General features: G+C 39.8%; 1 protein-coding gene across 1 annotated transcript in view; it reads right to left on the bottom strand.

The window, feature by feature from the left end:
• srrm4 (serine/arginine repetitive matrix 4) overlaps positions 1-17,138 on the bottom strand; it is a 55,312-nt gene extending 38,174 nt beyond the window's left edge. The window contains exon 1 of the mRNA XM_058636792.1: positions 16,355-17,138. Coding sequence (XP_058492775.1) covers positions 16,355-16,548 — 194 coding nt within the window. The 5' untranslated portion in view covers positions 16,549-17,138. The remainder of the gene's footprint in view (positions 1-16,354) is intronic.
• Between the last annotated feature and the right edge of the window lie 10,277 nt (positions 17,139-27,415).

Raw genomic sequence — 27,415 nt, 5'->3', positions numbered from 1 at the left:
CTTGTTTGGTTAATGACACAAAACTCGACTGATTAATTGATTATTTGTGGATTGTGAAGATAAATAAGGCATGTTATGGTAAATTGAGGGCACTTATAGTCTCACGTTGTTGAGATCAGAGAACACCATACGTATAAAATGACATCAGAGAAAGAGTTAGCAACTGCAGCCATGTTAGCACACTCTACCACAACAGATGCTTCCACTGAAAATGCTAACATGATGTTTAACACAAGGACTGTGTCACGTTGCGTGATGAAATAAGATGATTACATACACATACATACATAAACATATACATGCAAGAGACTACACTTTGGCTTAAACCTGTCATTATGTTAAAAAGTACTTACACTGTCTAATGGTGGGAGAAAAAATGCATGCTTTCATAAGGTATTATTTTGGCCACTACATTTGCTCTTCAGGCAAATCTAATCTACTATTAACTAATTGAGCTAACAAAGAAACTTAATCACTTAATCCTATAACCAGGCATTACTAACTTTTGATGTCATTTGATCACTATTTCGTATCGGATCAGAAGCTTTCTGAGTCCGATATAGTGATTTGTACGGAGCCCCCCTAGGGTCAGGCTGGACTTCCCTCACAATACTTTTGGGTTCTACCACAATAACTTTGCGTTCTACCACAATACTTTTGCGTTCTACCACAATAACTTTGCGTTCTACCACAATAACTTTGCATTCCCTCACAATACTTTTGCATTCTACCACAATAACTTTGCGTTCCCTCACAATACTTTTGCGTTCTACCACAATAACTTTGCGTTCTACCACAATAACTTTGCATTCCCTCACAATACTTTTGCATTCTACCATAATAACTTTGCGTTCCCTCACAATACTTTTGCGTTCTACCACAATAACTGCGTTCTACCACAATAACTTTGCGTTCCCTAACAATCCTTTTGCGTTCTACCACAATAACTGCGTTCTACCACAATAACTTTGCGTTCCCTCACAATACTTTTGCGTTCTGCCACAATAATTTTGCGTTCTACCACAATAAATTTGCATTCCCTCACAATACTTTTGCATTCTACCACAATAACTTTGCGTTCCCTCACAATACTTTTGCGTTCTACCACAATAACTTTGCGTTCTACCACAATAACTTTGCATTCCCTCACAATACTTTTGCATTCTACCATAATAACTTTGCGTTCCCTCACAATACTTTTGCGTTCTACCACAATAACTTTGCGTTCTACCACAATAACTTTGCATTCCCTCACAATACTTTTGCATTCTACCATAATAACTTTGCGTTCCCTCACAATACTTTTGCGTTCTACCACAATAACTGCGTTCTACCACAATAACTTTGCGTTCCCTAACAATCCTTTTGCGTTCTACCACAATAACTTTGCGTTCCCTCACAATACTTTTGCGTTCTACCACAATAACTGCGTTCTACCACAATAACTTTGCATTCCCTCACAATACTTTTGCATTCTACCATAATAACTTTGCGTTCCCTCACAATACTTTTGCGTTCTACCACAATAACTGTCACAATAACTTTGCATTCCCTTGCAATAACTTTTGTGTTTTGTGCTCTCGCTGTGTCTCAGGCAGCCCTGCCCAGGTGTGCATGCCACTTGCTCCCTGCTCCCCATGCCTGAGTGGACCTCCCTCACTCACTTATACTCCAGGCCAGACCAGGCTTTGTATTGCAACTGTGCTCTGTATAGTGTAGCTCCATTTCTTGAACTGACACCCCAACTCCCTCGCCCGACAAACCTTTCAGATGTGAGCCGCTCGAACCAGAAGTGTCCGAGGGTGCTGTAGCATCGCTCTCTTCTTTGCTAGGAATGTGTCCTATTCCCCGCGTCCAGACTTGTACCGCCACCCAATGGTGAAGTCAGATACTACGGGACCCTGGCGCGCAAGTATACCAGGGTCCGTGATATGCGACCAGGGCAGTATACCTCCTTGACTTATGGGTGACTTTACCATGTGGAGGTTCCTTCCCATGAAATACTCCCACCAAGTTCAACGTGACAATTGTGTAGAAAACAGTAGTAGAAAACAAATATTTCATACAACATTACAACTCCTGGCTGTTCAGTTTATCACTGAACTAAACCACTTCTTAGTGCATGGATGAGAAATGGGCCATTGCCAAAACTGTATCTGCAGTCATTTTCCATACGCACAATATCCATAGCAACCCAACTGAACACTGACCACATTAAACATACGTCTAATGACTGAGCAGTTCACGAGGCTGCTACAAAACTTAATTAAGGAAAGAAATGAGCCATTTTCTAGAAACAAGAGCAACAGTCTTGCCAGTGTGCTGACGTAATGTAAAAACAATAACTTCCCTTAATGATTTCTCATAGTCTGCAAATATAAAATTGCATGGTAGACCTATACTTTGCTGAAGCCATTAAAATATGAGAGATCATCCACTTATGAATGACAAACCGGTTTGTTGGCAGTCATTTGGAACCGTTATGAGACTGTGATGTGTTTAGTCTCAAAGAAGTGATTCAAGCTAAAAAGGATCATCACTCCGTTCTCTTCTCCGTGTGTTCTGGCCTGAATGAAGAGGAGATTTGTACTCTACTTCCTCCTCACTACAGGAACAATGACAAACCTGTCAGCTCTGTTTGCTCTAATCAGTTTTCAGTGAGATGCTCCTGCCACTGGGAATATAACTCACACTGGGAAGTAGCACAGTGGGAAGATGAGGTTTTATGCTCTGCACAGCTCTCCGTTCAGCTACATGGTCATTACCTATCACATGGCAGTTGGTTCCTCTGATTAGAGTCAGCTTGTTGCTTGGCATAGCTGATCAATATTTTGTCTAGTGGGTTTGGGTTATCTGACATTTGATTTAAACGAGAGGCTACATCAGTGAGTCAAAATGACTCACTGATGTGAATTTAACGCTTGGATTAAGCCGTTTTCTGCCATGGAAAAATGATTTCTCTCGGTCAGTGTGTTGCTGGTTTATCTTGTGAAAATCTGAGATATTTACATCCCATTTGTGACAGTGTTAAACTGTGAAAGGTGCTTCATTGTCCATGACTCTGTGTGTCCTTTCCTGGGCAGCTACAGATGCACCACTGACAGGCTGTTGTGTGCTATAGGTGTCCTAAAAAAAAAGAGTAGCATTGGACAAACCACAGTCAACCCTTACTGCTGAAGGGAGTAACATGTATGTTATTGCTTCAAATAAAAACATGCATCACTGATGAATCCTAATGCCAGAGGATCCATTGCTATGCTTATAATGCACAGTAATGGACAAGGCAACACAATGGATTAATTATTGAAAACAGAGAATGAGAGTTAAATGTTAGGATTGTTTATTTGGAATCATAAGAGTTTTAGGTGCATAAATTCTTAATGTAGACATTTAAATGTTGTTGGAAATGCTTCCATTCATTGATTAAAGAGCAGATAAAAGATAATGTAATCTTTGAACAAAGCCACTGTTCACTGATGCAACTTCACCAGAAACTTTTGTAAGGACTTGACACAAAGTAAAGCTCTCCTTCCTGCAGTGAGTGAGCCTCGAAGGTGTCATGGCTTTGGCATCACTTGTCATTGTGTGACATTTCGTGTCAATAAGCTACAGCTGAGGTGAGCGCGAGGCAGAGTGAAGGAAGTAATGCCGCGGGCCAATTAATTCCTCGACTCCCATCTCCGATTGCATTTGCAACATCAACACTGCCACAGTTTCCACCCTTAACTCCGCATCAGATATGTAAATGGGCTAATTTCACATGAATGGCAGATCGTCTTCCTGAAATGAGGATGGGCAAGAGGCAAAAATGAAAAATGAAGGAGGAGGTTGAGATGTGGGAAGCACTCAGCCTTGAAATTATTTAATTTGAGTGATGGGGAGTTGACTTTGATTGCATTGCATGAAGCTTGCATTTAAATAATGAACACTATGATGGCTTCAGGGGTCCAGTTACGAATATGTAGCATAGTTAGCAGAATAATGTGGAAAATGCTGATACGCACCAAGCTGACAGTCACTATTAGGAGTTAACTGAGGCTAAAGCTTGTGTGTTTGTTTGTGAGGGTCGAGTAAATACGATTCTCCTGGAAGTTTTTTGTGTTCTTTTTTGTGACTGCAGAGGTAATTTTGTTGTCAATAGAAAACGACTTCAGCCTTTTATGTTGGGCTTTTCAGATTTTCCAATATGCCAACACTGGGCTATGTGTGCATATTTAATAAGGCCTGAAAAGAAGACAGAGAAGGTTTTCAGTCCATTGTCATTATGAGTGATTGCACTACCTCATGGCACTTTCCAGTTGGACGTGGCAATAACTATCTGTCATCTGTCTATCCCCCAAAGCACCAGTGATCTTGTTATGATTATGACTTTTCCAGCCACTACATATTCAAAACCCATCACATTATATTGTTGACACTGAGGTGGTTACATAAAGTCACCGCAAGAGCGTATAGGTATTTTAAGATCTAAGTTTTATTTAGGGAATGGAAAACATTGAGAAGCTATAAGTAACACTGAGAGCAATGTGTTAACATGAACAAATGTGTGAAGTATGTGTTAATAACAAAGTAACACAAGCACAGAAACTGAGAACTGTCCCACTGCCCAGCTGCACCACTGTAACATCACTCATCAGATGATGAACTGAGCCTCGGGATTTTGTAGTTTGGACAGGACCATCTTCTTTTTTGTCATTTTTAAACCAGAACAGATGGAAGAGATCAAGGACCTGTGCCATGCACGACAGCCAAGTCAATCAAACCATGGCCACACCCCGGAGCATACGCCCTGCTTTATCTTCTTTTTGAGACCATAAACTCCACTAGAAAATGTAACTGAACAAATTAAGTCAGACTCATTTCTCATAGGCTTTTTTTCATTGATACCAATGGCAAAGTCACTAAATTGTCTTATGGTGATGTTTTACCATATTTTACTGGAGGATATATGATCTGCATGCTGTGACTTGCGCACACTTCCTGCTGAAAGATTGGCTCATAATGAAGCTTTTTCATCTTTTTCAGGGACACCCCCGGTTTGTGAAGATCTAACCATATTCATATTGATAGAGCCATGCCTCTCATAGCCACTACTTACTGGTAATGAATCGCTCAAAGGAATAGGACATCTCTTATTGTCTGTAAGATCTACCACTGTCCATTTCAGTCAGCAAAGGACAGAGGAGAGTCACCTTCTCTCTCATTATCTATTATGAGTTTATTCAATGCCTACATATAGGCTAATTCAATTCCCTGTAGTAAAGACTCAAAAGAGATTTTTATTCATGGGCTGGAATATGAAATTCAACAAAATGCAATAACCTTGGCTGCTCTGATGTGCTGAAATTGACAATCTGAATATGTCACTCACAGTCTCTGCTTTCTTACTTTCCTTCATTTCCTCCTTGCTGTTGTCATTCTTACACTGCTGTTATATTGTTTCCCAACCTACTTATTGACCATAATAACTATTTTTTCTTATTCCTCTCTCTTTCACCCTGTTTGTCTCACAAAATGCAGACGCCAGTTATATAAATCTGTTTTCTGGATATACTGCTGTCAGTGGTGTCAGCTTTAATCTCCTCAGTGTCAACAAAGTCTGCAATATCGTCTCTGAACAAGGTTTAGGTTAGGGTTAGCTATATATTAATATCAAGACAAAATGGCAGTGTATTCGAGGTTGTGTTACTCACAAACCCAAATAAAGCTTGTGAGAAAGCTCTAATAGTGTAGGAAAGATTACAGCCAGTGGGTCTTGACATTTTCTGTAAAGGAATAAATGAGCTTCAGTCTGAACGATTAAAAAAATCTGTCACTTTATGTCGGAGAAATCTTTCTTTACATCTCAGCGATGCTTTAAGTGTTGAAAGTGATTTCAGCCTCTCTGTCTCCACCTGTTATATTCGTTCTTGCAGAGAGTGAATTTGGCAAAATGACAAGCACATGAACGCACACACAGACACATGCGCTCACCTTCTGTGAAAAAACAGCACAATTTACTATGTTAATGAACCTAAATGCCACAAGTCTTTTTTTAAATGTCATTGCACTTGATTTGTTTTTTGTTTTTTTACACAAAGTAAGTGCAGCCAGGTGCAAAAGCAACACAACGACACTGCTCTAGTACAGTCCGCACCACTGGTCTTCAAGAGCGGTTAACATTTCTCTGATTAAGAAAGTTCAGTTTAAACCAAGGCTTATTTGTTTTCTGTGGTGACATTGAAATTGAATTCAGGCATAAACACTGTCTCTATGTGCGAGAGTATCAACCTGGGTTTTGCTGATGCTGATTAATCGTCTACAGTTTCAATAAAACATTATTTCTATGCATTGTCAATGCTCAGATAAGAATTATTTAACACTCATAAGTAAAACATCCAGATACCACAGCAAAAACCCTTTGCTTTTATATTTGTGAAGGCAACAGACTTGTTTTTAAGTTTTCTTCTTCAAGAAAACACAACATTTGCATTTCCTTACATTGACAAATGACAAGTTTAGAAACTATGTTGCATATTTAAAGCAGAATCACAAAAAAGTCTCATATATCCAGACGGTTTAATTCTACTGTTTAGTTCTTCTGTATAGAGGCAATTTCTTAATCTATGAAAAGCTCTGTTGATATTTTATTCCATTATATTGTGTTTAAAGTCTACAGTGAACTTTCCCCCAAAGGTATATGTTTAATTGCAGCCGTTGAGGAGGAGCATGGTTGGTGAATTTCTCCCATCAGTCTGAATTTTCCAAGGCTTTAAACAGACCCCAACGGGAGGAGATGCACAAGTTCATTTCTCTCTCTCTCTCTGATATTTGATTTACATTTCCCTGAAGGTTATTACGAGTTATCGATCAATCATGCCACAAATCTCTGCCTACCACATTTTCATGTGTAAATTAGTGACAATAATAACTGGAATTTGTTTTCCACTCTTGCGGTGAATATGTAACCATTACTACTATCTTTTAAGGGTATTTTTATTTTATTTTTTATTTGTCCATTTTGTAACCAGGTTTACATATGTGAAGTAAAATACAGTCTGAAAAGTAAAATGTTAAATTAAATGTGTACTTTGCAAATAACAAATCGAAGTCAACATAAACAAACTAGCGAGAGACAGGCCTTCACCTTTCCCCACACTTGACCTTTCATTTTCGAAATTCAAATTCTGAACTACATAAAATGAAACATGTGAACGAGTGCCCCTCAGAACACGAGAGAGTCAAGTGGCATTTTCCACTCAGAGGCGGACCACAGGCTGGAAACTGAGATCGCCGAGTGGAATTTTCACAGCTTTGGAAGGAAAGGGTTAACGCTCAGCTCTTTGCTTTCATCTTTAAAAATGCTGCTGCTGCTGCTGCTGCTGTTCAGCTTTGGAGGAATTATCATGTCAACCCCCAATGGCGTATTGTCAGTCTCCATATGTGCTGTATATGCTTCCTTGCCCATACACAGTATGTCCACACGTTTGTCTCCTATATACCAGCAGTTTGTGCATGTGTATTTGTTCCTATAGTGTGACGATAGAAGAGCCTCAAAAATGTGCTCATTACTCCCTAAACAGTTGTTGTTGTTATGGTTATTACATAAAGATGCACAATGGTCAGGTTAAGTGACATTTATAAAATAAAATAAAATAAAATAGATAAAGAGGCATATTTGGAAAGGCATAAATATGAAATGCTTCTAATTCCGGTTTATGTGCATGGTTTTGTTTCTGCACTGACATCCCATAATCAACTTCTCAAAATGTCTCACTGAACAAATTATACGCTGTCATCGTCGTTATGACGGCGATTGACCCCTTTTAATCTGTCACATTTCCCAAGCTATATTTGAAGCGTTCTTCTGATTCCTACACAATATATGAACAATATGAAACTGCAATTGTAGTGCAGATTTGTACGAGTTAAGCCTCAATGATGCCTTTAAGGATTTCGAGGCATTCAGCCACTGAATACAGTCACGTATAACCCAGTAATGTGTGTAGATATGTCTGCACATGTATGTGGGTATACACAGAAGGATTCAGGGCAGTTCTATCCTCTGATTCGTCACAGAAACGTGGACCGTGCTTGCTAAATAGATCTGTAGAAGCAGTCTGACGGGCTGCAATCTCTGCTGATTGACGACTTACTTTCCACTAATTTAAATGCATCGCTGTTAGAGTGAGACCGTTTCATTTTTTGCAATAAGTAATTACTCAATTTTACAAATACAGAATGATGATTCAAATAAAGAACATCATGACTCCAGAACATTGATCCTGCTTCCATCAACAGTAGCTACCCATGTCTACTGATAATGTTGTTTTTGATAACAAGTACATGGATTGCTGTACTGGAAAGGAACAAATCTTTTCTAATGTTGGTTTTAGTATTATCATTTGATAAGATATGAAAAAAGAGTATTCACTATAAAGATATTTCACAAAGATATTTCTTTAGAGACATTGCCCTTGGGAAAATGTGTACGACGTTACAAAGAATGCAAACTAAACGTTGCATTCAGCTTTATATTAAAACCATTTCTGGCAAAACACAACTTCACTCTTCTTGTGACAGTTTCAGAGGAATTTCAAATGTGTTTGTCATTGAGGGCTCTGCTCTTACAGCGATCACTCATCAAAGATGCGTCTACAAAGGAAGACACCGGTCCTCTTCAGGCCTTTTTGACAGTCAATCAATTTGAAATATGGAGCAGCCTCTGTGAGCGTTAGATGAAGAGCTGCAGGTGACAAGCTGCTCACCTCCATCTTCTGAGTGTAAGAGTAAGAAACTCCTTTCACTGTTCCCTGCTGTTTGCAAACTCTTGGAACACACTTGTTTATGCCTCTTTTTACACCAAAATCAGTTTAAACGCAGGTTAACACTTTAAAAGGTGAATGATTTCTTTCCAGTTGCATTGTAGAGTCATGTTAGATGTCACAAATGTGACATAAACCAACTATTTGAAATACAATGCAGCAGAAATGGGAAACACACCATGGAGACCAGAAGCAACGTCACAACACATATATATCTTTTACCAGCCCCTCTTTTTGATGACTGTGTGTTTACATGCATGTTAAATGTCCAATGTTAGTTGGACTAAGACAATCATTTATTTTTCTTAATGTCATGTAAACACCTTAGTCCAACTAAAATCGAGCTAGTCGGACTAATAATAATAATTATAATAACAATAATAATAAACTGCTTGTGTAATGATCTCTTCATAGCAATTACAAAACCCAAGCTAACTAACGTCGATATCCTGTTTATTTTGACATACTTTATATTTCAATGTGTAAGCAAGAAATACGACGAGAGAAAATGAATCAGAAAGTTAAAGATGTCAGGATATTGCAGGGTCTGGAATAATGAAAAATGAAAAGCGCCCGGGGGTATTGTAAGGATCAGATATATCCAGTCTGTCAAGTTCTGAGATATATTGCTCTATTTCCGTGGATCAAAAGTAAGTAGTTAAAGGAAGCGGAAGCTTTTCCTGCCACCGTCGAGGTGTGAACATAGTCACGTGATGTCCGGAGCTCTATATAGAAGGATATGTGAAAATATTCGATTATTCGTTAAAATGGCATTTGCCTCCTGGATTTTGGGACCTCTGCCATTAAACAACATGAAATGATGTTGTAGTACTTTACTGTGGGTGTCAACAAAGCGACTGAAAACAGGAAAGTCCATTAGGCTTCTTAAATGCCTCCTAATGCACTTGTGACAGTGTTATTAGGTGTTAATGATTTGATTGGTGCAGTAATCAATGTCAAATATAAATCCACTCTACAGTTTAACATCCCCTCTATACTCCAATGCCTGTGACAGACGTAACGCATCCTGCTTGTGAAACACATGTGAACACTGTTAAGCCACAGTCACCAGTTTGGACTCAAACGGACGGACTCTGTGGGAATAATATCAAACGTGAACGTGTTCTGGCGATAAGTCCTGCATGGAGAGTCGGCATCATCTCCTCACTGTCTTGTCAGCATGTTTCAGCAGCTGCACGCTGCGTGCTCCCAGTAACGTGACACAGAGAGCGCGAGTTAACAACACACTGTGAAGCGATACAGAGAGAAAGAAAGGAGAGAGACACTGATGTACGGTGAGGGGGAGAAGTCAAGTGAAGATACTCGGGGGATGAAGGGAGACAGAGGCAGAGACAGAGACTATAGCGGCTAACAAAGCCCTCGTCCGTCTCCAAACAATGTGTGTCATTCTTTCAGAGAGAGGTGTGTTGTCCCAGTGGGAGCTCTGACTGCTTCTCTTTGATGTTTCAGTATTTATGAAATCCCACTTTCACCTGTATGCTTCCTCATACATTTGTATTTGCTTAACACGCAAAGGTGACCACGACAGAAACTGAAACCCAAGAGAGACGATTGATTCTGTTTCCCACTCATCACTCACGTCACTAAAATTGTCCCTGGTGTGTGTTTTTTTTTCCACTACAAAGACATGTAAAGCAAAACACGCACATACCCATGAGTGGCAATGGAGAAGAAGCCAATGACCCTAACCCTAAAGCAGCTGCAAATTAAAAGAGCTTCTAATTGTAGTCGAACAAACATACATACAAGGTTGATTCATTTTATTCTCAGTATTTAGCATCGCAGCTGCTAAAACAGGTGACAGACTCCTTCTCTGTTGTCAGGAGAAGAGTGTGCCTCTCTGGTTTTATTCCTCCAGTGAGTCATGTTCGACAACACAAACACGCCGTAAAGGCAGCAGAGCAGAAGTGCAACATACACCAGAAGAGAGCACCATGGAGAGCACTGACAGTGTCGCCTTATCGTCGTACATTTATACCATCCACTTTCAAACTGAACATTTTTGGTTTGCTGAAGGAACTGTGCACATCATCACGTCATGCAGTAAAACATGCAGATTAGTGCCGACTGCACAACTAGACTGCCAAAATAAAGTAGTAGTTGGAAAAATGACCATGTTCTTTTAGGTGTCTTGTTTACATTGCTGTCAGTCAGAGCTGGAGCTGATAAAAAACCTATTGTCTAATGTCTATTGTCATTTAAACTGGGGCTGAGTTCATTGTAGCCAAAAGCCAGATGGTGGTGAGTGGTAAAGAGGCTCATGTTTCAAGACTATATGCTTGCTGGAGAATTGAATTATTAGTTCACATTTGTGTTGTGGGTTTTTTTGGCTTTTTATTTCATCAAACAATAGTGTAACACTGTTTTATTGTGATTTAATCAAGGGAGTGTGTGTTATACCCGTCCAGGTTGTCGAACTGCTCTAATTGTGGCTCATGCCATTGTCTACAAGAAAAAGAAAAAACATCTGAAGATCTCTGAACAACTCTGTCCAATTTCAGTTTAACCTTAAAATAACAGGCCTTGGATTATGTTGTTTGTGATGTACAGACCTTGACATTGCCTGGGTAACCCCGGCCGAGTCTGCCAGTGATTTGATTTTACTCTGCAGACACGTCTGGCAAAAGCACCATTTTGGCCAACTTTACACTCTTCTAAATAGGGAACCAATCAAAACCTCTGTGTGACGACATGCAACATGGTGGCCACTGAAGGGCAGCTGTCTATCAATTTGGCTTTTGATTTGATTCCATTTTAGCTTAACAGCTCCCTTTAGATCAGGGGTCTCAATCTCAAATGACCTGTGGGCCACTGACGGTCTCGTCTGGTCAGTCGGGGGCCAGTCAAGTAAAAGAAAAAGCAAACTGGTGGATGTTATGAGCTCAAAATTACATATCAATATGATGTATTCCTTTTTTTATATGTACTCTATTGCCTCGTGTGAGCTTTTCCGTCTTTTACTTCTTCATTATTCTGTACAGCACTCTTTGGTCTACTATGTTTGTTTTAAAGTGCTTTACAAATAAAGCTGGATTTGATTGGATAATTTCAAAATATAAGTGCTTGTTTTAATATGCAACAATAAAAATAAACATATTTATGATGCAAAATGAATCTATTAATTTAAAAATAAAAACATATAGAATGACTCGTACAACTTGATATTGTTTGGAGGGCCACCTGAAATTGATTGGAGGGCCACATGTGGCCCCCGGGCCGCCACTTTGAGACCCCGGCTTTAGATGTTATTACTAGATCACGTGCATTTGATGACTCATTTTCCATCACTCTGCATACGTCATCCGGGGGTCGCCATCACTGGGTCTATATTCCATACAGAGGCATTTTGATCTGCATCTCAATCAGTCTGCTATAGTAGTAAAACAAGAAATAATTAGATATAATAAAGGGTAATAAAAAATGCTTTATTATAAATTTGTTTCAAAGACAAGTCAAATTTTCTTTCTATTACCCAAATGTCTTTACAACTATTCACCCAAACATTAAGATATTTGTTTTGCAGTGTGTACGACATAATTCCTTGATTTTATTATTTTTGGTGGAAAATGACCTCCATTATCTTCAAGACAATCCATGAATTAGTTGATTGTTTCCGCTTTACACTCTGCTCCCAAGCTGCAGCCGAACTGTGTTATATCCTATTCTAAAAGTGTTACCTTTAATTTGTCCAGCCTGCTGCCCACACTGGTGCTGTCGGTGTACAAGCTCCTCCGATCCCTTACAGACAACACACAACCACACACGCACAGAGAGAGAGCCAGACAATTTCCCTGCTCCCTCGCCCCTCCTCCCTTGCACTCTGCACTCTCTGGAGCAAGCCATCTGCCATAGTTGGACAAGTGCCCACTAACATGGCAGCAACACACACACACACACACACACACACAGGTTTGCACATCTATTCTCCCTTGTACACTGCACTGATTTTCATTCATTTGGACAGCCTAAACAAAGCATTAACTCTAATCTTAACCGCAATCAGTTAATGCCTATCCGTAACCACAATTTCAATTTTAGCCCTAAATGTAACCTATTCCTCAGAATTTTGTTTTTGCCTAGTTAAGGCCAGGTTTTGGTCCCATGAGGACTGAGCATTCACACACATGAACACACGCACACACATTGTGTTTGCGCAGCAGTCGTAGTAAGGACACTCATAGACATAATGCATTCCCTAGCCCCTTACCCTAACCCTAACCTAAACTCAATTCTAACACTAACCCTAAAACCAAGCCAAAATGTCCTCACTCCCTAATAGGTTTAAGTGTGTTGGTCCTCACAAAGATACCCATAAAAGAACACACACTACTGCAAAAACTGTACAGATACAATAATGCACACAAAACACACTCTATACAGAAGCCAAAGTGAGGCAGGCTGCATTTTTAATAAGGAGCCCCCCCATGAACAAAACAGCTTGCAGGGTTATAGTGGTTTCAAACAAAGCCCAACCCCACTGCACAGAGCCAGTGAACTCCTCCCCTCCTCTGTGTGACTGGCCTGAAGAGGAGGAGACAGGGAGGACAGAGGGGAGAACAACAAACTCTAATTACTCCTCTGTGGCTCTCGGGCCCCTACAGCATTTATTATTTCAGAAACAGAGGAAAGGGAGAAGGAGGAGAATAGAAAGGAAGAAATAAGGATGGCACATATGAAAGAAAAAAAAAGACCTGTACTGATTGAACATGAAGCATCTCCCTGTGGCTCTTCCTGTGTCCTTTCTTCTTTCCCCTCGCTGCTTGTTGGACATAATGCTCTCCTCGCTTTCGCTGCAATTGTTCATCACCCCTCAGTTATCCACAGTGAATAATGATGTTTCTTCTTGCAGAGAAAGAGGCAAAGGACCTAAGGCCATGCATTCTGATGGTCTAAGCGTTCCCCAGTTACACTCTGCTCAAGCAAAATCAACAGCGCAGCAGAGAGGGAGGGAGGGAGGGAGGGAGGATGTCTGCGACTACTCCTGCATCCGTATTCTCCGCAGGGTGTCATGTTTGTTTGTTGTGTTTTAACTCATTATTTACAATCTGTATCACCGCAGAAGTCCCTCTGTATTTTTCCCCTCCTCAGAATACACACAGAAGCAGGGCAGGGGGAAAAATATTGAGGCTACAGGGAAGCTTCTGTCATCTTTCACAAACAGACCCGGGCAAATTAGCAACATTATGTCTGCTCTTTGGGGACGTTTGTTCTCACGGCGTCTGCCATGTTTCCATCATCATCGTCAGTGTCACAGGGACGGACGGTCATAGTGGACAGGCAAAGCCATTTCCTTCCCAGAGAAGCTAAAACTAGAGGCAGCTGGGACTCGCTCCAGAGTTTCCAGCTACTTCAAAAACAATGCTCATTTCATGGCAGACGATCACATTTTATCTGTTGTTATTTTTCACTGATCCATTTGCTTTGATTAAGTTTTTCTTTGCAGGTTTTCCCAAACACATTTGAATGGTTGACTCACAGGACAATCAAGATATCTTTGGTCCAATTTTTTTGTATCATTTATCATATCCAACAGGCTAATAAAAGCCATAATAACCAGACCGTTTGCAGTCCCGCTGAAATAGAAGCCATTAAAGACACATTATCTGGTTCACTGTGTCTTTCTGCTGCCTGTGCCAATGTAGAATGAAATGGACCATTCTAATCCTCATTAACATTGCTAATTTCACATAAGAGAAAGTTGATAGTGGGTGTCAAACCCATTCAAAGGTCACTCAACCACGCTACAACATTTGATATACAAGTGCACGAGTGTGTTAATATTCTACCTGTCGGAAAATATCTGCAGGAACATTTTTGTCACAGCCGCTGATGTGTAGTGTTGGACACAAGTTGTCAGAGATAGCAAATGACAGTTGGGATAAGGAGGCAACATGTGTTCATCATCACTTTTTGGTCCTTTCGTGGCTGCCGTGCAGCTAACCTTTGGTTTGACGACTAAACGTGGGAAAACAAACACGCTCCTTCATCACAGGCACTGGCACAAAGCCACATGTGTCACAATAAGGGGATATTTAGTGAACATTCTGGCTGTGTTTGCCGATATGTCACATACAAAGGTCAAACAAATGTGTAACAAATGTCTATACCAGTGGGTCAGTAGATTTTGATCAAAACAATATCCATCCTATATATTCAAATATATATATATTTGTGAAACCAAATGATCACATGTTTAACAAAACAATGCAATGGTTTTTGATCATCTGAATTTCAAACTGTATTCCTCTTGGGACTGACAACCTGCGGCGTAAGATGCCTCTTGCCCAACGCCAGCGCTCAGCTCCCCCCATGACCTTCAGAGGATAAGCGGTATGTGCAATAGATGGGTGGGTGGACAGGATTTGTTGAGCATTTTGTGGACTTGCTCATATTTTGTTAAGAAAATAGCGATCATTCTTTTGAATGGAAAATAACAGTTTGGTTCTTGACAGTGGCGGCTCACCAAAATGGGAGCAAGGGTGTAAGAGAACACTACTCCAGCACATGACAATTGGTGAATAAAGAGATGGAGAGATTACCTCAAATACAACATGTATAGTTTTCTTTAAGCAAGTACATACATATATATACATATATATATATATATATATATATATATATTACAAATGAACACCCAACAAGTGGCAGCACACATGATTGTGTTCCATTGAGACGGAGAAAACAGAGCGTGCAGTAAAATAGTGATATATAAACTGTGTGTGTTTAACATGTAGTTCAGTCATAACATGATTTATGGGAAGAGAAACGTGGGGTCAAAGATCTTGTGCATGCTCAGGCGGACATCTTTGATGGCCAGCAAACTAGTATTAGGTGTTTTCTGGTTAACTTAATTATATCACAGACCAAAACAATAATAGCTGAAGGCAAGTAGATACCGTCAAGCACCATTTTGTTTTCTGTTTTGTGGTCAATGTTTTTACTGTCCATTAAAACTTAAAAATTGCATTCTTTAGGCTGACAAAACATACATTTGTCAGTGAAAAAATGCACTTTTTGTTTTTTTTTTTTTACTGATGTCTTCCTCTTCTCTGTGCTGTCTTCATCAATTGTTTTCTCGAAGCTTGGGGTGGACTGTGTAACATGCGCAGTGTGGCGAGGACAGTCTGAGTCCAGATAAACATATAAAAGCAAAAGTAATTCAACTCCCAAACACATTACGTGGGTGTGTCATTCAAATTCAATTTCAGTATTTTCAAAGCCAAATTCAGTCAAACTAACACAAGCAAAGACATGTTGATGCACTTTGATATTGTGCTATTACCATATTATGTTTTCTTGATTTTTCCATATGAGTATTATGGATTTTGGTATAGAGATAAGCATGGGTTACCAATGGTGGAGTGACTCAATAAAACAACATTGTTCTCCTCATCACCCCTCACCCTCTTGCTGTTGCTTTGTGTCCGACTTTGACAACCCTCACTAGAGCAGCTTGGATGTCAGATATATTTTCAATCAGGGAGAAAGAAAAAAACGTATTCTTTGAAATTAGAAGCTACAGAACTCACTTGGTCACCCTCCTCTGGGCAGTGATGCTGGCCACAATCACGCTCTCTGGTCTTGGGGTGGCCACCGCCTTGAAAGTGCCCCTCCAAAACTTCTCAAAGAGCTGCTTCTCCTCCAGCTGCTGGAAACCGGCGGTGCTGACCTGCGGTCCCAAGGACGGGGAAGGTCTGAGCTGGAGTGAACAAGGGGGCTGCATTTGTAGTTCTTGGTCTCCAAACCAAATTGGCTTGAGTCCCTCACCGAGTCTCTACTCACTCATGGAAAAACACAGTCCCACGGGTTGTTGCTCAGGAGCTGTCCAAGTACTGAATGAAGCGGTGCAGTGTGCGGTGTCTGTGTAACACAGTCTTCTCCTCTCACAGCAGCAGGTCAGTGTGTCAGCGCGTCTTTCTGCCGTTCACTCTTGAGCGGGAGCGTGGGGAGAGGGACAAAAGCTGACCCTCTCCAACTGGAGGCTGGGTATTGTTCTCTCAGATGGAGGAAGGAGGGGTAGGGGAGATTGTGTTTCTCCCTCTCCGCCTTTCCTCTTCTATCACATCTGCTGCTTTTAGAGATGGGGTCTGGGCTGGGGTGGTTGGGGGTCCGAGTGCTCCTTTCGCTCCTACCGGCGGCTGCACACAGAATCAGGCACCACTCAAAGGGGAGTAGACGAACTAAGCATGTGTCGGTCCTGAGGAGTGCCACCACACCCACACTCAGTGCCACAGAACCGAGCAGGTCCTGAGGCAAGTGTTGTGGCGTGGGCTTTGGAGGGTGTGTGTGTGTGTGTGTGTGTGTGTGTTTGAGTGGGAGTGGAAGTGGAGTGAGGAGCGTAGCAGAGAGCAGCTTGTTTTGTATCTCAGCCTCTGTGACGTCAAAGTTGGGGGCTGGACGTTAGGAGAGGGACACCTTCTGTCATCCTCGCTCGCTCTTATTCTGTGTTCTCTGTGTCTCTGTGTTGTTACACTTGCTTGACTATGGACACCGGCTCACTTAATCTTTCCTTCTTTCTTTCTTTCTTTCTTTCTTTCTTACATTTTTCCTGTCTTGTGAGAGATACACTGATAACTAATGAACTGATTCCAGTTTCTTCATTGTATTTAGATTTTTGTTGCATTTGTGTCTGCATTTGCATATTAACTGTGACTTTTTTAAGCAAATCAAATATTGTAATTAGGAGTAACTTGTAACCCAAGCATACATTTCTTTGCAAAACAACTCATGGCAGTTGGGTAAAAACATGTTTTTGTTTATATCATTATATTGTTTCTGTAGTTCTGCCCTGTGTGTGATGTGAATAATATAAAATAAAAAAATGGTTATGGGTCGAAAAGGGTCCGTACATAACTATTAGTCTGGTTGAAACAGAAAGCAGATTTTCGCTTCTGCAGTTTTAGTTTAAATCAATTATTGGATTCTCTATGTTTAAGAGGTTTTAGGTTCTCTAAAACTGGAGGTTGGTGTGGACATCTCTTTACACCTACACTGAAGGTTTGACTGATGGAAAACTGAGAATTGTACAAACTGCATGTTGTATTATGCACCACAAAATCACAAACATCTTGAAAAAATGACAATGAGCACTGATGAAATCTTCTTAATCAATAGCCACATGAAAGAGTTGTATTTACTGAACATATTGTAGACGGTACAAATACTGTAAGATGTTCTCTGGCGTCCCTGATTATGTGATTCTTGTTAGATCTACATGTAGGCTGCAGTTACTTGTCTTGTGTCTTTCTTGCTCTTGTGCTCTCTTCTCTCACACACACACACACGCACACACACTCCAGGCCAAAGGCCAAGTAAATCAGCATAACAAAAGGCCTTGCTCTGTGAGGACCCGCCGGAGCATGTGGCTGACACAAACCTGCCCTGGGGGGCTTTGGCTTTTCTCTGTCGTCAGATACTTCTCTCCTCTTCTCTCTGCTCTGCTCTGACAGGACACGTAACACAGGGCAACAGCTCAAACAATCCCCCCTCCCTTCTGCGACTTTCCTTTTTCTCTACACACTTCTTCTCGACTATGCCATTTAATTACTGTCCATGTGAAGCAGAGAATTCATTTAGTCAATGAAGTGGTGTTTTCCTGTTCATTGATTACGTCACAAACCAAAGCAACTTGAGTTGGTGGCTATTTGGTACCAACCAAGTAACAAGGTAGGGGTTGTGACGTCACCCACAAGAATCTGAACCCCCCGTTTAGAAGCCTTAAACTTTGGTCCCCTGTACTCCTGGCAATAACATGTATTTTCTGTGATCAGTGTTTCAGTTGGATAGCACCTGACCACTTATAAGTACCGGTGTAAATACACCCTAGGACAGATTGTTATCCGATCTGCCAAATCACTTCGGGAGGTGGTTGGAGACGCATTGTGACCACACAGAAGTGCAAATGCAATAAGTCTTCCTCTGCTTTCATTGTTTGTCCTCTTGTCTCCTGCTTCGAAAAAGCAAAGATGAGTCCATACAATGTGCGGCTAATGTTGTTGTTGTTGTTGTTGTTGATGATATGGCAGTACGGCAGTTCACAACTTACGAATGCAACAAGACATTGGTTGGGTGAGCATTCACAATCCAAAGAGAATCTACAGAAGATCCAGTTAAGAGGCTGGTGCCTGGCTGGAACATTAGACACGTATCTGTTTTACTGTGGATCCAGAGTTTTTCCTCTTGACCACATTAGTGAGCTTGGACATATACCCTTAGAACAAAGAGCATTTTGGCTGCTTCTTTCCATTAATATGTTTAAACATACAGTATATACAGAGGTTATAGGAATGTGCAATATAGAGTAAAACATTTATTTTCTTTTGATGATCTTTTCACCAACTATATAAACACACCTGAGCAAAAAGTACTAAACATTTTTAAAATCGGATTGAATTTGTGAAATGTGGAAATATGTCACAGTTCAAATTTCACTTGGCGTGTTTTTGTTTTGGAAAAAAAAGGTCTATTTAGTGACTTCTGCCCAATTATTGCTACTTTATATCACTACTAAAAATGTGATATAAAAGGTATCACAACTTTGACTCAACAACACATAAAAAAAACAACGCATTTTTTAAAGCCTGAATATGTGACCTTTAAGACCCCCCCCCCCCCCCAGGATATCCATATAAGGAGTTGTGTATTATTCCCACGGTGATTCATGGGTGCACCTGCAGCACAGATCCGTGCCTTGTGAGCACTAAGGGTTAACCAGAGATTATTGATGGCAGGTAAATCTTAATAAGAGCTTCTGAGAACTTGAGTTCACATATGCCCCTCCAAATAATCTGTGGAGAATCTCCAGAGTTCAGTGCATGTCTGAATGCCGCTCTCTAGCCTGACGAGTGTAAACAAGGAGCTGGAAACACAAAAAAATGAATAAAAGTTTCCACATACAAGTCTGACGACATGGTACGATGAACTTCTGCTTCCCTCGATTAAAAATCTGTATGCATAAAGACCATCATCTGGATTAATAATGCATATATTAGCTGATAACATGAAACCTTGATGTATGACAATACCAGCCACTTAATGATAAGTGGCTGCTTCATCAGTGTGCTTTGCATAAAGATGTAGCAGAGGCACTCTCCAATCAAACCACGGGGCAGAGACGAGCCTGCCCAGCCAAACAGAGTATGTTTCATTCATGGTGGAGAATGTCAAAGAGCTCTTCCTGTTGTAAGATGGAGTGGAGGTTTAATTGGAGGCCTGTGTCGGGGCAATGGGGTGGACTTCTTCCAGGCAGAGTATTTAGTTTGATTTTTGTTGAAGTGCTTACGCTTGCAGTGGTTTTATGTGGATTTAAAGCTAAAGGACAAAAACAGTTCTGAAGAAAAAGTAATTAAACCACGGAGAGACAACCATGTCATGAATAAAATGGCACTGAGTCATTTGTGTGATCCGTGGCATCATATGGCTGAATGTAATATATGTAACATGTTCATGGCCAAGACATCACATTAACAGTCTTCAACAGCTTGTTGAAACCTGCTTTTAAAATAAAAAGCAAGAATAAGTGCATGCTTTCAAAGTAAATCATGAAATTATTCTTTTTAAAGAATCATATGGAACATTATTGGCAAGGCGTTGATGGCTGTGCACTCTCAGATCTCAACCTGACAGTAATTGCACTTGTTAAAGCAGTTGCATTCATCTTTATGGATTTCTTAAGTCACAAATCTATACAACAGTAAAGGGAAAAGACAAATGGTTCAGAAACGTAAAGTTCTTGATGATATTAAAAGTCATCCAGGCTCCTGGTGAAAGTCACAATGAAAAAAAAAAAAAAAACTATACTTTATTCTACCCAAAAACCCAGAGACATACTTTCTTGACAAAGCAGATCCCATTTATTTTTTCCATTTTCATTTTCAGCGTGTGCGCCTTAACATATAACTACTGGTATTATCTGTGAGTGGGCTGTCACTACAGAATTCAAGGCGGCTAAGCTCACTTATATAAAAAAAAACTTTTCAAAGCAATGACGTTTGTTCCGCGTGAAGTTTTTAGACTTCAAAGTTCGGCTAATTTGTCATGAAAACTAAAAGAAATGTGTGATGGGGAATTTCTTGCTCCTGAACAAAGATACTTTTATCAAACTATTGTTTTACATTCTTTCTCAATGGTTTGATCACACCAGGTATAACAAAAAACTGCCCCGCTGCATACACAACACTCGGGCTGTGTTTTAGAGTAGATGGGAGAGAACTTTGGGAATGATTACACGGGGACGCATAATTGTTTCTCTTCTGAACCACAACGTTTCCGTATTACATCTCTTCTTCTAGTAAAAATAAATCATTGCCCTACTTTTCATCACTGTTATTTTGTCTTTAGTAAGCAAACAACTGCAGAGAAGAAAACTGTAACTAAGATGTCATTTAGTCACTACGTGTGTAACTAAATGGTCACATGATACACATTTTAGGTGTGTCAGTTATCTGAAAATGGTTCCTTTTGTAGTATGGTTGTAATCTTTGGCCATAAATGTCAGTATTATTCAGCGTAAAGCAATGCATGTATTGGCTTGTTGCTTGCTTGGTTGCTTGATTGCTTGATTGCTTGGACCCAAATGCACGAGACAGGAGGCCCGGTGAATGATTTCAAGAGTCTTTATTTTTCTCTTGAAAAAAGCAGGCACAATCAAAATCCATTCTTCACAGAAAGAAAACCTAAACTAGGGTACACTCTTGACAAAAACAAAATCACTTCTTCACAGAAGGAAAAACTTGACTTGAATTAAAAGGCAAAACAGGCTTGGAGTCTACGTGTTCTCTCGAAAGCATAAACAACACACTGGCAAAAGACAAAGGAACTGGGGACACTATATAGAGGAGAGGGAATCAAGGGCAGGTGTGAGGGATTACTTAAGGATCACCAGGTGAAGTGCATGAGGGGTGAATTAGGGGAGATGTGTCAAAACAACTGAGGAAACTATGACACAGGAAGACATGACATTTACCAAAATAAAAGGGCAAGTGAAAATCAAACCCACACCAAAAGTGACATGAACTTAACGTGACTTTAGACCTAAACTAACATGACAGAACAAAAACACTAACAAAGCTGACGCTTCGTGACAATACGTCATGGTTCAAAGTTCGCTTGGCTCATTTTTATGAACAAAAGAAAAGAAAAAGCCGTCTATTTTGTGACTTCTGCACAATTATTGCTAGTTTATGTCATACTAAACATTTTATATAAAATTGCTGATAACTTGAACTCAACAACACATAAGAAGATGGAAAAAAAGGAGTTGTTTATTATGACATCCGTGCCATGTGAGCATTAAAGGTTAATAAACTGAAAAGACTGAGAGGCTGCGTTTATAAAAGTCTGTATTTCCAGCAACTTCAATATTCCAAATCACAGCAAAAAGTGAGCTTCAAAAAAGGAAGGAAGCCAATTAACTACAAAATACAACTCAACCTAAAGTTCACTAATTACCAACACAAGCCTAACACCCGGGAAAGAGTAGAAAGACCAAGGTCACTGAATCACTTTCTTCTGCACAGCACAGAAGTCAGCTCAAGTGGGTCCACTGACACTATGCGACTGCTGTACCGTGCTTTAATGCTCTGCCTGATGATTTGAGAGAAGGCAACTGTGCAGTCGGCTGAGAACGATGGTGTCACCTAAGGAGCAAGTAGGAAAAAGAAAAAAACAGAAAGAAACCCACATAACACGTAACAGCTGTGACTTTAGCGCAGCTCATGGTACTCTCAACTCTCATATTCTCACCCATGTGAGATTACATCCCTCTGTAACACAGATGCACTGCTTAACCATATAGAGTGGCCCTGTCGTAATACAAACTCGCCTCAGCTCGAGCTGCACCTGCCTTACGTTTCAGGTTCACCTCCTCACAATAGACAAAGCCTGTAATGGTAATATCAGATAACACTTAATTGTCTATTCATATGAGCGTCCGGATCAGACGTTTCATATAATTCATATAATTCAGGCATTGCAATTCACATGACCTCTGACACACACTCAAAATCACTCATAATTATAACAATAATACATTTTATTTATAAATGACCTTATAAAGTGCACACATTTTGTGGCAAGAAAAAAATAAGCAGTAAAAACAAGTCAAATCAAAACAAGCCACATTTAAATATTCAAATGTCTCTTGAAAGGGTGCTTTTTTGAAATGTTCAACAGTCTGCAGTGCTCTAAGATGGTCATTATGAAAAGCACCAGAGAGGCTTTGTATACCCTGCACGTGTGTTTGATGATAAGTCCGACAAATTATTATAAGAAGCTGTAGTGTGATCATGTCTCTAATACACAATTCACAGATGTCATTTCCAACCACGCACCTATTGGACAATACCAACTGTCGGTCACACTTCCTAACACTGGCATGACGTATTGTCTAATTTCCCTTTAAATTAAAAATTAAAAAATTCAATAAAGCCCTTTTGGAAAATACCTGAAACGAGCAATCATAACCAATAACTCCTCAGGAAAATGTTTACTGATTCCAAATCAAGTGAGAATTAGACAAGATGTGCCATTCAGACAGATATCTTTTCCCAATTAGCAGAGTTACTCCCTAACTTATGGCTAACTGCTACCTCCGTCTTACCTCCCAGGCTTCATCACTTTCAACCAAAAACCTACATACATTCATTTCACATGTGGGGGCATGTAATAAAACAGCTACTCAATACAATGGTGTTGTTTATGGAACTGAACACTATCACTGAAGCAAGATTGACTGGAAATGTGGTCGGATGTCTTGCCTTTGCTGGAAATTTCCATGATCACATTATTCAGAATATAAATGGATTTCCATCTGCCTATCAGCGCTGTCACAGAGAGAAGGATGGAGTCATGTAAAGAAAAGCGTTTCAGCAGTCAGTCTCTCGCGGTAACTACCAATCATGCTGTAGCTCGTTACTCTTTTATCTTTCTCTAGTTGTGGCGATAAATTATAGATAATTCCTCATGCTTGACGTGCCTCCACGCTACAGTGAGAGTCTTTATCAGAAACCTGCATGTTGAAGCTTTTTTTTAGTTTAATAAATGAATGTAAAAGTTGCTCATTTTAATCTGAACGTTAACAAAGGTTAGGAAACAAGAGGCTGGAAGGAAATGTTGGATCTTTATTTAGGATGGCGAATAGAAAAAAGTATTCCAATTTGCTTTTTTAATACACAAAACAATTATTGCTACTTGGAAGTTTTAATGAATGTTATATAAAGTAACTGTGAGGTACATATTCAAATTCAAAGAAATAATATAACATATATAATATGTATGTTATATATAATATAACAAAAATAATGCTCCTGTTGAATATACAGCTCTGTATGATTTAAGAAAGGTAAATAAAAACAGGTTATTAACCATGCTATTTGTAAGTAAAAAAAGTTAAAAAAAATTGGGCAGCCCTGGTAGAAAAAGGAACTTGGCTTGTACAGGAGGGATTCTCATCCTAATCCCGACAGGTCAACGGCTACGGTACCTCTGAGCAAAGGTGCTCAATCCTCATTGCTCCCTATTGATTGGGTTAATTGAGTGAATTGGCACATCCAGTGTACTCCCAGTGCTGGTCCCAAGCCCAGAGGACTGAGTCAGGAAGGGCATTCAGCAGAAAGAAAAAAAAAGGTTCTGCCAAATCAATATGTGGGTCACTTGCAGGTGATGTAAAAAAAAAAAGAGATAAAAATGAGCGTATCACATTTTCAGTGCAAATGTTGTATTCTGTCTGTGTATGTTCATTATAATTTAAGCTTTTGTTTTTGATTTTTGAAATTTTAAAATTGGCTGCAACATTATAAAGTTTGGGGATCGCTGGTATTAGATATGATATGTGAGCCAATGGAATACAGAAAAGCCAAAAAACACAGCTGCTATTTCTTGACCAAAAACCAAAAAAATTGACTTGGAGATAAATAAGCAAAGACTGAAAAACTGTTGCAGTTTAATTCTTATCTTATCATGACCTGATCTCTTATTGTTGCCTGGGCCGAGGGCCATTTGTTTTCTGTGACATTTGTGTGTGTTTGCATGGCCGTAGGATTGCAGATAAACTGATAAAGCAGTTTTCCTCAAACCTGGTGGTCGGGTGGGACACGGACGAAGTGTGCACCTAACTTTTGGAGCAGATCTGCTGATGGGGTTGGATTTGATTCGATTTTTCTATTTTATTTTAAATTCAGAACAATAGAAGACAATTTCAACACTACGGGGTTTTTTTTTCCCACATTTATGAACAGGTCAAATTTGAAATAAGTATGCTCTTAGAGAACTTTCTAGTTCAATTCGGGATACATTTCCCTATGCACTATATCTTTATTTATACTGTGTGGGGAATTTCCAATAATATTTCAAATAAAAATGTTCCAATAGTTCTGTAGTTTGAGCTATCTATTACTAAATAAAATGTAATCATCTTGGTCACAGGCTGATTATAAAAATGGATGTATAGTCTTCAGGTTTCAAAACAAACTCCCATTTTGAAGCCTTGAAATCAGAAGACGTTAACTGCAGCCTATTGAACAACACCAGCGCTCGTAAATCAAATGATAACTAAGCTCATTTCCCCATAGATTTGAATTCAAAGGGGCTTATTTTTGCACCAGCAGAGTCGCCCTCAGGTGCTAATTCTGTTCTACTTCTTGGGCTTCTCTAAAACCCAGAAGACTGCATCCAGGGTCATGACCAAATCATTTAATTGCCACTGAATTTCAGTGCATTACGGAGAGACACCCTCCCTAAATTGTTGTCCAATTTTATTCCATTTTCTTTTTTGGTTTTATCTGTGCTAACTAAACCTCTCAGTATGAAACATGCACCAAAAGCACAAAGAAAATTTAATGAGCTTTAGCTGTGAAAAACAATCCCCTTTTTTTAACAACGTGCAGCCCATTTAATTGCATTACTTCACAACTTGTCAGGGAAAATCCATGACAGCACTGGAAAAAAAAAAAAAGTCCAAACACCATATTGTGTGAAGCTCGGTTTCCTAACAGCTGCTGGCAGACAGTCATTATTTTCTTTCTTCCTATTTAAAATTACCATCTATATAGAGGAGTGTATGTGGATCATAGATGCTAGAGAGAGAAAAGACAGAAAAGAAAGGAGAGAGACAGACAGAATTGCGACAGTGATGGTGAGAACACAGACACAGAAAGATGCACTTAGGGTAAACAGAGAGGCAGGCTGAGATGTGAAAAAAGATACACCCTCGGGCGCTCAGACTCGGTTTCTTTTCCACTGTCTTTCTAAACAGCAAAAACAATATGGCCACTGCTCTGACCCCTGTGCTAGAGAACTCCATCAGTGCACTCTGTTTACAAAACAGGTTGACCAGGAAGGGCACAGCATGGAGCAAGGCAGATAAAGGTTTTAGAGCGGAAACATTTACTGTTGGAGTGGTAAGGAGCCCCAGAAATAACATGCACACAACTTATTAATGTGTGTAATAATTCGGTAATAATGATTAAAATCCATGTATTGCAGGGATGTATGTGTGCGTGGATTTCCATGATTACTGTTTTTGTTTTCTCTTTTTTTTTACGAAGTGCATCACCAGCTGGACTGGAAAGTGTTGTGCTACAGGGAACATGCACAGTCAGGGTGTGTATGGTCCATTTGCTCGCTGTCGTCTGCATTATGGTCCTCACAGTCCACATCAAAAAATGGGAGGATGACGGAAGTTACGTCACATGGTCCCTGCAGACCTATATGACCCACCACTTACACACAACATTATATAAAATGAAACAGAAAGTTATGTGTGTGCATCTTTGTGGCGTGCAGTCTAAAGCCTGGTCCTAATTAGGGATGGGAAAATAGCACTTTTTTGTGTCCGATACCGATATAACAAACTACTGATACCAATATTAGTCGGATACAGTAATTTTAGACAATTTATGAACCATTAAGAAATAATTGTCCAACTGTGTAACAAATATTATTCTCCCCAAAAGAAGAAATAAACATGCCCAAACATGACTCAGCTAAAATGCTTTTGCTGATTTCTATTTACATTTACATTAAACAGCAATATATGATATTTTAGGATTGACATTTTTCCATTGATTTTGACCACTGTGGTCAGTATTTACTGATACTGACCGATACTGATTCCAATTCCTAGTCCTAATATGCCATATGCTCATTTGTAAGGAACTGGACAAGTTAAGGGCTAAGATTTGAATTTTGGTTTCATTACGGTTAGGGTTAGGTTACACTTTGTAATGTGATCAGTAGAAACACCCCCACACCACTCATGAGCAGTCGTGCACATTAGCATTTATATCTATGACAGTGGACATCAGAGCTTCATTCCGCCAATATCCATTCCCCAACATATCCTCCAGAGTTCCGCACCTTTCCTTGTTGATGTAAAACAAGATCCATTCCCAAAAATGCATGGAATCTAAGATTTACTGTCGCTTACGTGCCAGTAAATCAGACTCCCGTGCAAGTGTTCCAGATATAAGGGGCTCAGAGGCCTTGAGAGTCCATTGTGCCACTTCTGTGCACTGAGGGAGTAAAAAGGAAAAGAGGACAATGATGATGACTTGACTGAATCCACTCTAATTGATGGACCCTCTGGCCTGAGG

Source organism: Solea solea, chromosome 8 (genome assembly GCF_958295425.1).
Source record: "Solea solea chromosome 8, fSolSol10.1, whole genome shotgun sequence".
Taxonomy (NCBI): domain Eukaryota; kingdom Metazoa; phylum Chordata; class Actinopteri; order Pleuronectiformes; family Soleidae; genus Solea; species Solea solea.
This window is presented reverse-complemented; position numbering and strand designations above follow the sequence as displayed.